General features: G+C 29.7%; 1 protein-coding gene across 1 annotated transcript in view; it reads left to right on the top strand.

Annotated features, from left to right (window-relative positions):
- The window catches only part of LOC135929802 (DC-STAMP domain-containing protein 2-like), a 35,193-nt gene extending 24,213 nt beyond the window's left edge, over nucleotides 1-10,980 (top strand). The window contains exons 3-9 of the mRNA XM_065466523.1: nucleotides 15-179; nucleotides 506-922; nucleotides 3,079-3,561; nucleotides 6,087-6,254; nucleotides 9,527-9,761; nucleotides 10,481-10,705; nucleotides 10,786-10,980. Coding sequence (XP_065322595.1) covers nucleotides 15-179; nucleotides 506-922; nucleotides 3,079-3,561; nucleotides 6,087-6,254; nucleotides 9,527-9,761; nucleotides 10,481-10,705; nucleotides 10,786-10,885 — 1,793 coding nt within the window. The 3' untranslated portion in view covers nucleotides 10,886-10,980. The remainder of the gene's footprint in view (nucleotides 1-14; nucleotides 180-505; nucleotides 923-3,078; nucleotides 3,562-6,086; nucleotides 6,255-9,526; nucleotides 9,762-10,480; nucleotides 10,706-10,785) is intronic.
- The last annotated feature ends 612 nt before the right edge of the window (nucleotides 10,981-11,592 follow it).

Raw genomic sequence — 11,592 nt, 5'->3', positions numbered from 1 at the left:
TATATATAAATTAGGAAAAGGTTTGATATTAGGTTACGCCTTTATACTGGTCATGAACGGACCGGCCCAAAATATAGCCAGAAACACTCAACTATTAACTGCCAGTCTCGCTTGCGGTCAATCGCTCATCAAAAACATAACGGCGGAAATAACCGGCGAAGCCATGGCTCCCGTCAAAGGTCATTTATTTAATAAAAGTCAGCATTGTTATTTATTTTGTTTGAAAGCAAAAAGTAGCAATCAACGCATCATAACCTCAGCCAAGATGTTCCTGATGGGGGGGGGGGTCTATTAAGGTTTGAGGTTTTCCATAAATTTTATTAGAATGGCTTTAAGTTTCACTTATGGAATTTTTGACTAACGCCTATTACACTTTCGAATAACTTTAATAAAATTGATTATTTTTTCACGTTCCCTCTTTTTTATGGTTAAAATGCCTTATTAAATTATATACAAAATCTTATTTATATTTATAAAAAAAAAAAAATTTTATCGGTGGTTTTAGGCATGGTGAACAAGATAAAAACCATCATAAATAAGGTCGTCAAAGTCGTTGAAAGGGGTAAAAGGGCCTTTTTAGCTATCAAGGAATTATTCGCGGAGATATGCAATTCCCTTCAAAAGGTGGGAGCTTGGTTGGGCAAAATATTCGGCGTTTGCAACGCTAAAATGGGCGCCCCTCACGATAAGTGCATGAGGGTCTTCCAAGAGGCCTACGACAATTGCATGAGAAAGTTAAAGGTGGCCAAGAAGCTTTGCAAGATTACGACCTCGTTCAGGTTCGCCTGCAAGATAACGAAGCATCTCAATCGATTCTGTAACCCGCTAGAGAGGCTTAAAAATTTTATGGTCGGCAAAATTAAGAAGGGACTGTCCAAGGCCGTTCAGAATGTTTACAATCTTTTCTACTTAAATATTACGAGTAAGAAATGTAAATCATTTAAATAGATTTTTTTAAAAATATGGATAGGAAGGGAAGAATGATATTGTTATGAGAGATTCGGTTCTGGATTATACTTATTTAACACTACGCTCTGAACCGCTGCCATTATTCAATAATTTGGACAATTTAGCAAGCATAAAATATGATAACATCTAAACATAGTAGTCCATTTAAGTTCTATTAAATTCACGTCAAAATGATATAAAGTTATTTAATTTTATCTTATTATAATACATATACTTTTAGAAAAAAAAACAATAGACATAGATCTAAGATGGTTGTCACTAGAACCCTTTTAAATTAGCCGGGATTCAGTGGGCGCTTAAAATTAAAAAAAATATATTTAAAAAATCAATATATTCGTTACTCATTTGTTTTTGCGCGCTAAAATTTGTATTTTTCCATATTTTTTGAGGGAACTCTTAAAATTTTGAAGTGACTAGTTTCCCTAATACCCACCCCCTTTACTTAGTGACGCCACGAATGCAGCATAGAAAATGCGATCCAGAACGACTTATTAAGATAATTTTTTTAAAAAGTTGTTTAATAATGCCTTCCTCTCATTGAATTATTTACGATTATATCGTATATAAATAAGAATCCTTGTGCCGACATGACACAATCTGATCAGAACCAAACTTCGGTCTCGGGCGGGCGGAAATTTTTCTCGAACTCGGTGCGGTTTGAGATTCTAAAAAATTTTAAGGTCAGGCCCGACTTTATAAATATTTTGAAAAATTTTTTTTTTTTTTTTAAAAAAGTGTATATGTTTAGCGTCAACAATGTGTTATTTTTTACTACTTTATAAATCATTTTTTGCACGGATTTTTTTAAATTTAAAAATCGAATTTTTACGAAAATGTATTCCATTATGTTTGGAAATACCTATCTTATGAGAATCGTAGACAATTTTGCAATTGACCTTTGAAGTTATATTTTATATTTAAAAAAAAATATATGGAAAATCTAATATAAATTATCAGAGTTGTTAAAGGATCTAGATACAAATATCTAGATATAAAAATGGGGTATCTGTATCTAGATAGATTTTTGATCAAAATATCTGTATCTAGATATTATTTTAGACGATGTATCTGTATCTAGATCCATTTAAAAAGTATCTTTTAACAACTCTGTAAATTATATTAGGTTTAAAAAAATTCGTGGAAAAATTGTCCGAAATTCATGGAGTAGGTATTCCAAACATGATGGAATGTATTTCTGGTTAAATTCAAAATTTTAAATTTTAAAAAAAACACGCTTCAAAAAATGATTTAAAGTTTAAATAACACATATAAGATTTATACATATTCATATTTTCACTATATAATTTCTCACTCTACTTATAAAAAATGGTATACTTCCTATACAGTCTAATATTTTGGTTTGATTTGTTTTTCGTAGATGGAAAACTGAATCGAACTTATATTTCATAAAATTAGGGTTGGGATTGGAATGGATTCTGATCTTGGATCAAGATGGAGCTCAATAAATTAGCATATAATATCGTAGCTTACATATTGAATTCTAGTTATACTCAAAAAATTTTAACATTTAAGTCCTTTATAAGTGTAGGTTTTAATTTTTAAAAAAAAATTTATAAAAAAAAGTCTCTTATTTCTATTGAGTTGTAGTGAAGGATGTGTATATAGTAATTATTACCCCTCCTATATATTTTAGATAGCTTTACCCTAAAATTATCAATCAATCAATTTTAAGTTTATACAATTGATTTTTCCAATAAACTCTCCTAATATATTAATTAAAGTTAATCCCAAATTTTTATGACAAATTTATCTGAAATTTATGGGGGTAATACATTCAATTCCAATATCTCCTACGACATATATTCATTTATTTTGCGAAATTTGTGTTTTGATGATACATAACCCAAACGCCTACTTAGCTATATCCACTCTTATTTATTAGCTGAAAATTCTTTAATCTCTCCCAAAAGTTATTTTTTTTTAAAAAAATTATCTCTTTGAACCTATCATTGATTTAAAATTTTTTACAAATTTTTTGTTCCTAAATGAGAACGCTTATAAATTTTAAAGCAAAAAAAAATTAAAAATATTTCCCTACTATATAAAAAAAAAAAAATAACATCAATTATCCACAACAAACGAGAACAGTTCAATACCACTTCAATCTAACTGTCAGTCAGTCCAAAGATTTCGAAGAGATCAAGAGAGATATCACGAACGCCATCAAAGATAAAATACAGGTATTCCTGAATTTAGCGAACGCGTGCGAAAGCGTACTAGCGTTGGCCATACTTCTGTCCTTGTTCAAAGCGTGTTCTTACAGGAAAAGGTACCTGTGTACGGACGCTTTCGATAATTTATACATCACGTCGAGGTTCAGGGACATCGACGATAGGCGCGAAAAAATGGGGAAGGACAACCTATTGCCACTCAAATGGAGAGAGAAATGGACTTACATAGGCTCCTATTCCCTGCGGATGACGGGGGGCGAGTTGGGAAAATTTTTGATAGGCCTCATATTCTATCTGTGCGCGGTTTTTCATCTGATTTTCTATATGGTCGCGGATTACTCCATATATTGGATGCTATCGTTGTTGCAGGGTCATGCCGATGTCAAGGCATCCGATTATCGTAAAAAAATTATATTATTATATATATATATATATATGTGGTTAAACGAGAGTGTCATTTTTTTTTAGCTTTAAATCATTTTTCTGGGACCGTTTTTTATAAAATGTAAAATCCTAATTTTACAGAAATTTATTCCAGAAAGTTCTAATGCCCATCCTAAGAATTTCAGACAGACTCTTACGTCAAGAATGACTAAACATAATGACATGTAATAATACCTAGACCGACGACGCATTTATAAAGCATTTGAAAGCGTCTTTGAATGCGAATCAGCTGGAGCCGCCATTTAATTATTCTCATGTTTAAAAAACTACTATTGAATTGATAACTTGCTTCCTTGTTATCTCGATGATCAGGCAATTCTTTAATAAAGTTTGTGCGTTGGACAGAGGAATAGATTGGCCCACTCGTTTAAAATTTTTTAATAATGATATGACTAATCAATATGGCGTCTCCAGCTGGTGGACGCTTTTATAATGAATACATCGTCAGTCTAGGTATTTTTATTATTATGTCAAGAATGTCTAAACATTTAAATTACTTTCGTTTTTTTTTTCTCCTAGATATTTATTTTAATTTAATATAATTTCTATAATCAGATTTTTAAAAATTTTTAAAAAAAAACACGCTCATAGAATGATTTAAAGTTTAAAAAAAAACAGAAAAAAAAAGACTGGTGAACATTTGCCAAGAGTTGCGTTTTTTCCCCCACGTTACGTTTAAAAAATGTATACTACATTTAAAAAGTTGTTGCATTTTCTAACGCTATGATTATATAAGGCAGTGGCGTAGCTACGGTGGTGGTCTTCGAGTATGGACCCCTCCCAGAGCTAAACCTTTTTTCTAGATTATACGTTCAATAGACTTAAAAGTGACTTTATATTAAATAAATGCTATTAATATTTATATTTTTCTGGTTTTGATGTTTGTGGAAGGATATTATATTACTATTGAAATTATTCTGGATAGTATTATTATAAAGTCATTGAGAAATAATCTACTAAATTGTAATAACATATTATTGATGCATTTAAAAAAATATATTTATTATATATTACAGAAGATATGGTTATGATTTGTAAGATTAACTCCGGCCGAAGGCCGGAAAAAGGGCCGAAGGCCCGTTAAAGGGGGTCTGATAGACTACCTCTAGGAAAAATTTCTAGCTACGCCACTGATATAAGGTAATAATTTTTTATTTTATTTTACATTTTATATCTTATACTATAGTGTTGTTAAACGGCTCGATTTGAGCTGATTTTTAAAAACAGCTAACATGGTACAAACGTTTAAACATTTATTAGCGAGCTAGGGCTTAGGGAATCTTTTTCTGGCTAAAATATTGAGTTAGCCGTTTTTACAACACTATTTTATACTTGTAAACTAATATTATAATAATTTGTAGCCCAAATAAATTTTTTTTTAATCTTAGAATAACATTATTCAGGTAACAACACACGAACACCATTTTATACTTGTAAGCTAATATTATAATAATTTGTAGCCCAAATAAATTTTTTTTTAATCTTAGAATAACATTAAGCATTATTCAGATAACAACACACGAAATCCTATTCAGTGTGATAATATACATAAGGTTAAATATTTTTAAAAAAAAAAAATCATTTACGTTTAGATGGCAACCAGTTTTACCTTTTTCCTATCTTTTAACATTATAAATTTTTTTGACCCTTTTTTAAACGCAATCGGAGAAACGGGTATTAAATGGGAGGTTACATAATATATATATATTTTATAAAAGTTTGTTTCCTTTAAACATTTAATTTTTAAACAAAAGAAAGAAAGAAAGAAAGAAAGAAAGAAAGAAAGAAAGAAAGAAAGAAAGAAAGAAAGAAAGAAAGAAAGAAAGAAAGAAAGAAAGAAAGAAAGAAAGAAAGAAAGAAAGAAAGAAAGAAAGAAAGAAAGAAAGAAAGAAAGAAAGAAAGAAAGAAAGAAAGAAAGAAAGAAAGAAAGAAAGAAAGAAAGAAAGAAAGAAAGAAAGAAAGAAAGAAAGAAAGAAAGAAAGAAAGAAAGAAAGAAAGAAAGAAAGAAAGAAAGAAAGAAAGAAAGAAAGAAAGAAAGAAAGAAAGAAAGAAAGAAAGAAAGAAAGAAAGAAAGAAAGAAAGAAAGAAAGAAAGAAACGTATAAACTATATTTATATGTAGTAGATAAAAATAATAATGTCTCTTTTATTTTGAAGATTTTAGACCTATTTTAGTAATATGATGATTGTTATTTCAGACTATATTGTTGGACGATTAATTTACCTAATAGAGGCCAACCGAAACCGGTATAGACTGCCCCACAATCTAGAAGAATAGTCGCCTGCATTCTGATCAAGTTTTAGAAATCAAAATGGAAACTAGCTCATTTTGTCGGTTCCAATCGTTCTCTTCGGTTGGTCAGGGCCCACTTCTAGCAAATAAAACGGCCATTTTATTTATAGCTTTATCTGAATGCAGGCAGGCTGAAACGGGTTTTGAACCTGTTTGATTAAACACTTCTAAACTATAATCTTTTATAAGTTCCTCACAAATTGAAGATAGACATAGAGGGCAAAGGCATGCTCGCGAACATGTACAAAGAAGTCGTTGGCTCCTTCGAAAAGATGGGGCATTCGGTGAGCCAGGTGGAAACGAAAACGTGTATACCGCTACCCTACGAACCCGATTATGATGTATATCCAATCATTTGTAAGCGAAAAAAAAAATCTATGATAAGAGATATTATATTGTATTAAAGAGAGATTTCGAGGCTAGCACCTTAATCTAAGTTTCATCTCTTTGCGGGATCTTAATTCCATTGAATCCTGAATTTCTCATCAAACTTATGACATCTTTCACTGACAAAATTTATAATATACCCATAAATTATGAGAAATTGCACTTTCGTGAGTTTTTTGAGAGACGAAACTTATCCCGAAACTTCCATCAAATTTTGAAAATACATATTTAAATTCTCCATTTAAAAATATTCAAAATGTTTGACGCGAAATGATTTTATTAATTCTTTATTTTTATATTAATTATTCGATATTTTTCCGTAAAAAATTTCACTAATTGCTAAAATTTTAAACGATTAAAAATGATTAAAATTTTCACGAATTCGTAAAACTTTTATGAATCATAAGAACATAGGTCATAATTTTAAATTTTACATTTAAAAATGGTTTATATATTTTTTTTTCCTTTCGAATTCGCGTTTTGTACTTAGGACATAGCCTTAGCTTTGATCTTCTGGTATCATATTATTCTCTAATATTAACATAGCCGTAACTAAGGGGGGAAGTAGCATTATGAATGAGGGTAAGATCGCTTCAAAAATTTTATCTTTCACCCAACCCGTCCAATCTTCCCATAGGAAATTTTGCACATTTGCTATTTTTTTTTAGGCTGTATCCTAAATGTTTTGAAAAAAAAAATCTCAAAATTTAATAAATTTTCCCAAATTGATAAAATTATATTACGAAAAATTAAACATATTTAAAATTACTTTAGTTTTTTTTTATAAAAATTACCCAAAAATAAATTAATTTTATTCCCAAATTTATTTAAATTTCTATTAATTTTTATTAAATGACGAAAAATTGATTTATAAAAACACTATTTTTATTTTTTCTTCAAAAATTGAATAAATTTTATTTATTTAATATATATATTTTTTTTTAGATTTAGGACACATCCTTTAGTGAATCGCGAATTCGATCAATTATTCCAAATTATATATTTTTTTTTAGGTTAATGATAGTCACTACTTTACAGAGTTGTTAAAGTATCTAGATATAAAAATGTGGTATCTGTATCTAGATAGATTTATGATCAAAATATCTGAATCTAGATATTATTTTAGACGATGTATCTGTTCTAGATCCATAAAAAGTATCTTTTAACAACTCTACTACTTCATTACCCTATCAAATTTATATTTTGTTTATTTTTCATTTAGATAGGCACTACCAAATTTATTTATAATATATATTTAAATAAAATCGTGATTTTTGGAAAGCGCATCTGTGGCCTAGGCGGCAAGAGCCTAGCTTAACAATCCGACGGTTATGGGTTCGAATCCCAGCAATGATCATTTTTTGTTCTTAATCTAACTTGGTGGTTCCGTCCTTGGGGTGATGATATATAATAATCCGGACTCGATCACGTGATCCCTTTATAATATTACGTTAAATAATAAGGGTCTTTGTCTTATTTTAATAAATTTTGGTGGGTAATTTTAGCAAATTTGGTTGGTATTTAAAAAATTGCTGTACGTCGACTTGGTAGTGACTATGTCATTAACCATTTTTTTAATATAATAAAATCAAATTGCAAAAATAAATATTACCCTAATTGAAATTCTAAGCTGCTCATTCGCGAATCCTATTTATTAAAAAAAATGGCGGATTCAGCTGGACCCGCCATTTTGGTAACCCATATAGTAATTATATCTTGCTTCCTTATTATCTCGATGATCAGATAATTATTTAATAGTGTTTGCGTCAGACAGAGGAATGAATCGGCCTCTCGTTTAAAATTTTCAATAATGATATGGGTAATCAAAATGGCGTCCCCAGCTGATTTGCATTGATGTACACTTTTAATGAATGAATCGTCAGTCTAGGTATTATATATGTCATTGTTTTAATTTTAAACCAATCAGAAAAAAACTTCCTCGAAATATGATATTACTGTCATGTTTATCATTTTATATATATATATATTTCATACAAATATTTCCATCCCATCGTTTTATTTCATATAAATATCAATATCAAAAACCAATATTACATCCAATAGCGTCAATGTGTTTTTTCCGGCAATGTGTGATTTTTTTTAAAACTTTAAATCATTTTTTAAGAGCGCTTTTCTTAAAAAAATTTAAAAATCTGATTTTAACCGGAAATGTATGATCTCATGTTTGGAATACTTACTACCCTATAAAATTTAAGATAATTTTGTGTCATTAACTTTTTGAACTTATTATGATTTATATTCGTTTTCCCCAATGACATATATAATACCTAGACTGACGATTCATTCATTTAAAAGTGTACATCAATGCAAATCAGCTGGAGACGCCATCTTGGTTACACCTAATCATTATTAAACTTTTGAACGAGAGCCTAATTTATTCCTATATCTGATGCAAACTTTATTAAAGAATTACCGGATCATCGAGATAAAAAGGAAGCAAGTTATCAATTCAATAGTAGTTTTTAACATGAGAATAAATTACTATACGTGTTACCAAAATGGCGGGTCCAGCTGATTTGCTTTTAACGACGCTTAAAGATCCATTTTGATGAATGAATCGTCAGTCCAGGTATTATATATGTCATTGAATTAAAATGGCCACCAAAGTAAAGGAATTTATATTTGTTTATAAAAAGCAATTGTTTATAATTTTATTTTTTTTTAAATTTCAGGAAATCTCAAAATAAAAAATTGAATATAAATGTCGACATGTTTTCATATTCCGATAGAAAAAAATTTTATTTATCTAATTTAGGGGTGTGTGTCCTAAATCTGGTTTGAAAATTTGCAAAAATAAAAAAAATTACTTTCTAAAACTTTTTACATTTTAATCAAAACATATGTTAAGGTATTTTTGAAATACCTAAAATTTTCTTGAATTATGTTTAGGACACGTTTTTGTTTTTATATTTAAAATTAGATTATTTCTTTTTTTTTTTGTTTAAAGGTATATTAAAAGTTTCGTAGTTTAATTTTTATATTTAGGCCACAGCCTTAATAAAAATTAAATTCATAAACCTTAAAATGAAAATAAATAAATAAGCTATTTTAAATATAATAATAAAAACATGCCCAATAGTATAATTTCCAGAAAATTATTTAACCTAAAACGATTTCTCTTTAAAATTTTAAGATTTCCAAAACTTTTAAATTTTTTAGAAAAAAAAAAAAATTTTTTTTAACATGGCCTAATTAATGTATATATTTATTTTTTTTACAAGGTGCTACACTATTAGTAGTTTTCTTCTTGGTAATATTCGAATCGTACGGATTGAGATTGCGGCATATCATATGCGATTTCTATTACCCTCAAAGGGCTAAACAACGCGGAATTTACTTGTACAACCAGATCACGCTAAAGAGGAACAACGTGCTGGGATTCATGAGGACCCAGATCGAGCAAACGTCCGACACGGAGGAAGACAAAGTCGACATACGAGATAAATTGGCCATGCAGTTATATATATTATTAAATACAAATATATTTATCAATTGAATATGCAGTAGTGCACTCATTAACAATTATTTTTCATTGAAGTGATATATTTTTGGAGATGGGTAAATGCTTAGATTTATTCCCCATCCCAAATATTTTCCAACTTGAAAGATACGTGAAGGCAGCGACCCGAACATCCAATCAGGTAAAAGTTGACAATGGCCGTGATGAAAAATAAAAAAAAATGGAGGTGAATTTTATGAACGTTGATTTAAAATGTCATTTGTTATTTTTCCCCACCCTTTATAACACGCGAGAATTATGGTGGTATATACGAAGATATAGAGACAGCGTTATCGTGAGTGGAAAAATTTTGGGAAACAACACTGGTAGATTTATCCCCTACCAAATTTTTTTCGCAATTAACCAACCCTCTTGGGTGCTTCTCTAGAGACAAATAATTGCTCTTAACTCCCTCACCTCCCTCTCTTCCGTTCACGTAGAAATTGGTTTGAGATCGTGTTTTATCTCGTCAATATTCCCAATATAATTAATGAATGAGGAAGTTGGGTACGGATTAATGCATCATTTTTAAATTTTAAAATAGACGAGTTCCGTTATAAACTCCGCTAACTATGGGTAAAGTCGGGAGCAAATATTAGCGCAAATCACTAGAAAAAAAAGGAGTAAATATTTCCTTCTTATACTAAATTTAGTAAAGCTGTGATTAACAAATAAGATATCGCTGTTTGCGCGTGTTGTTCAAATGCTTGGGTTATGAAAGGAAATATTGCAGCACCTGCTGCAAACCTGGTCACAAGAACGACAACGAACGATTCAAGGAATGCATGAATTCCACCTGTTTGATGGTGTACTGCAAGGAATGCGTAGCGGAATCGAATAACATCTGTAACTTGTGCCTCATGCCCATAGAACCGATCGAAGGAGATCACAGTGAGGAAATGTATGAATCATATTATAACCCCCCTTTCTTACTTAAAATATCTAATTTTTTTGTTAAAAAAACAAAATTTAATAATTCAGCGATTCGAGCGACGAAGAGGAATATAAGAAAATCAGGAACAAAAAATATTCCAGCCAGGGGTCCCCGGAAAAATCCTCTAACATCGAAATGATGGCATGACATGACATTTGTTGTTAATTGCTAAAGGATTTTTCTAATTTAAAGAATTTATAAAAGACGGGGAAAGATCTCTGAAATAATAATTAAATCCATGAAACTATCAATGAATTTTATTATTTTTTAAAAAAACACTTCCATTCATACAGCATGGGTGTTGAGAGCGGAATGAATTCCGATCCTGAAATGGCATGATCCCGCGGAATTTATTTTTAAAGATTTAAAAATATTTATCAGAACTTCAAAATTTCGATGTAATAATAAAAAAAAAATCCTTTTTATAAAATTTATATATATATTGCCGATTGAGTATTATAATGTTCCATGTCCATTTTGTAGTGGAAAATACGTATATTTTTATCTCCCTAGATAAATAAATTATTCAAGCTTTAAAAATTATTCATATCAATAACAAAAATGTGAGCAAATCTTGGGCGACCTCTAAATTTTGAATAGAGCATTCTACCCAAAAAGCCGCTAAGACTAGGAAGTCTTTAAATTATAGCTTTTGGATTAATGGCACATTACTATTTTTTTCTATTCAGACAGCCATTTAGAAATTTCTAGATAGAAATGTGAAGGGATAGGATCCAGTCTTAGAAAAAAATTTTCCCTGCGTAATAATTTGCGAAAGATTATTGTCATTGTCATCTTTTTTTTTTAAACTAATAATCAGAATATACATTATATAGTTTCTTCTTTCTATCGAT

The sequence above is a fragment of the Gordionus sp. m RMFG-2023 genome, chromosome 5, assembly GCF_954871325.1.
Source record: "Gordionus sp. m RMFG-2023 chromosome 5, tfGorSpeb1-WG-v2, whole genome shotgun sequence".
In the NCBI taxonomy this organism is placed as follows: domain Eukaryota; kingdom Metazoa; phylum Nematomorpha; class Gordioida; order Chordodea; family Parachordodidae; genus Gordionus; species Gordionus sp. m RMFG-2023.
The sequence above is the reverse complement of the archived record's forward strand: the minus strand, read 5'-3'. Positions and strand labels throughout refer to the sequence as shown.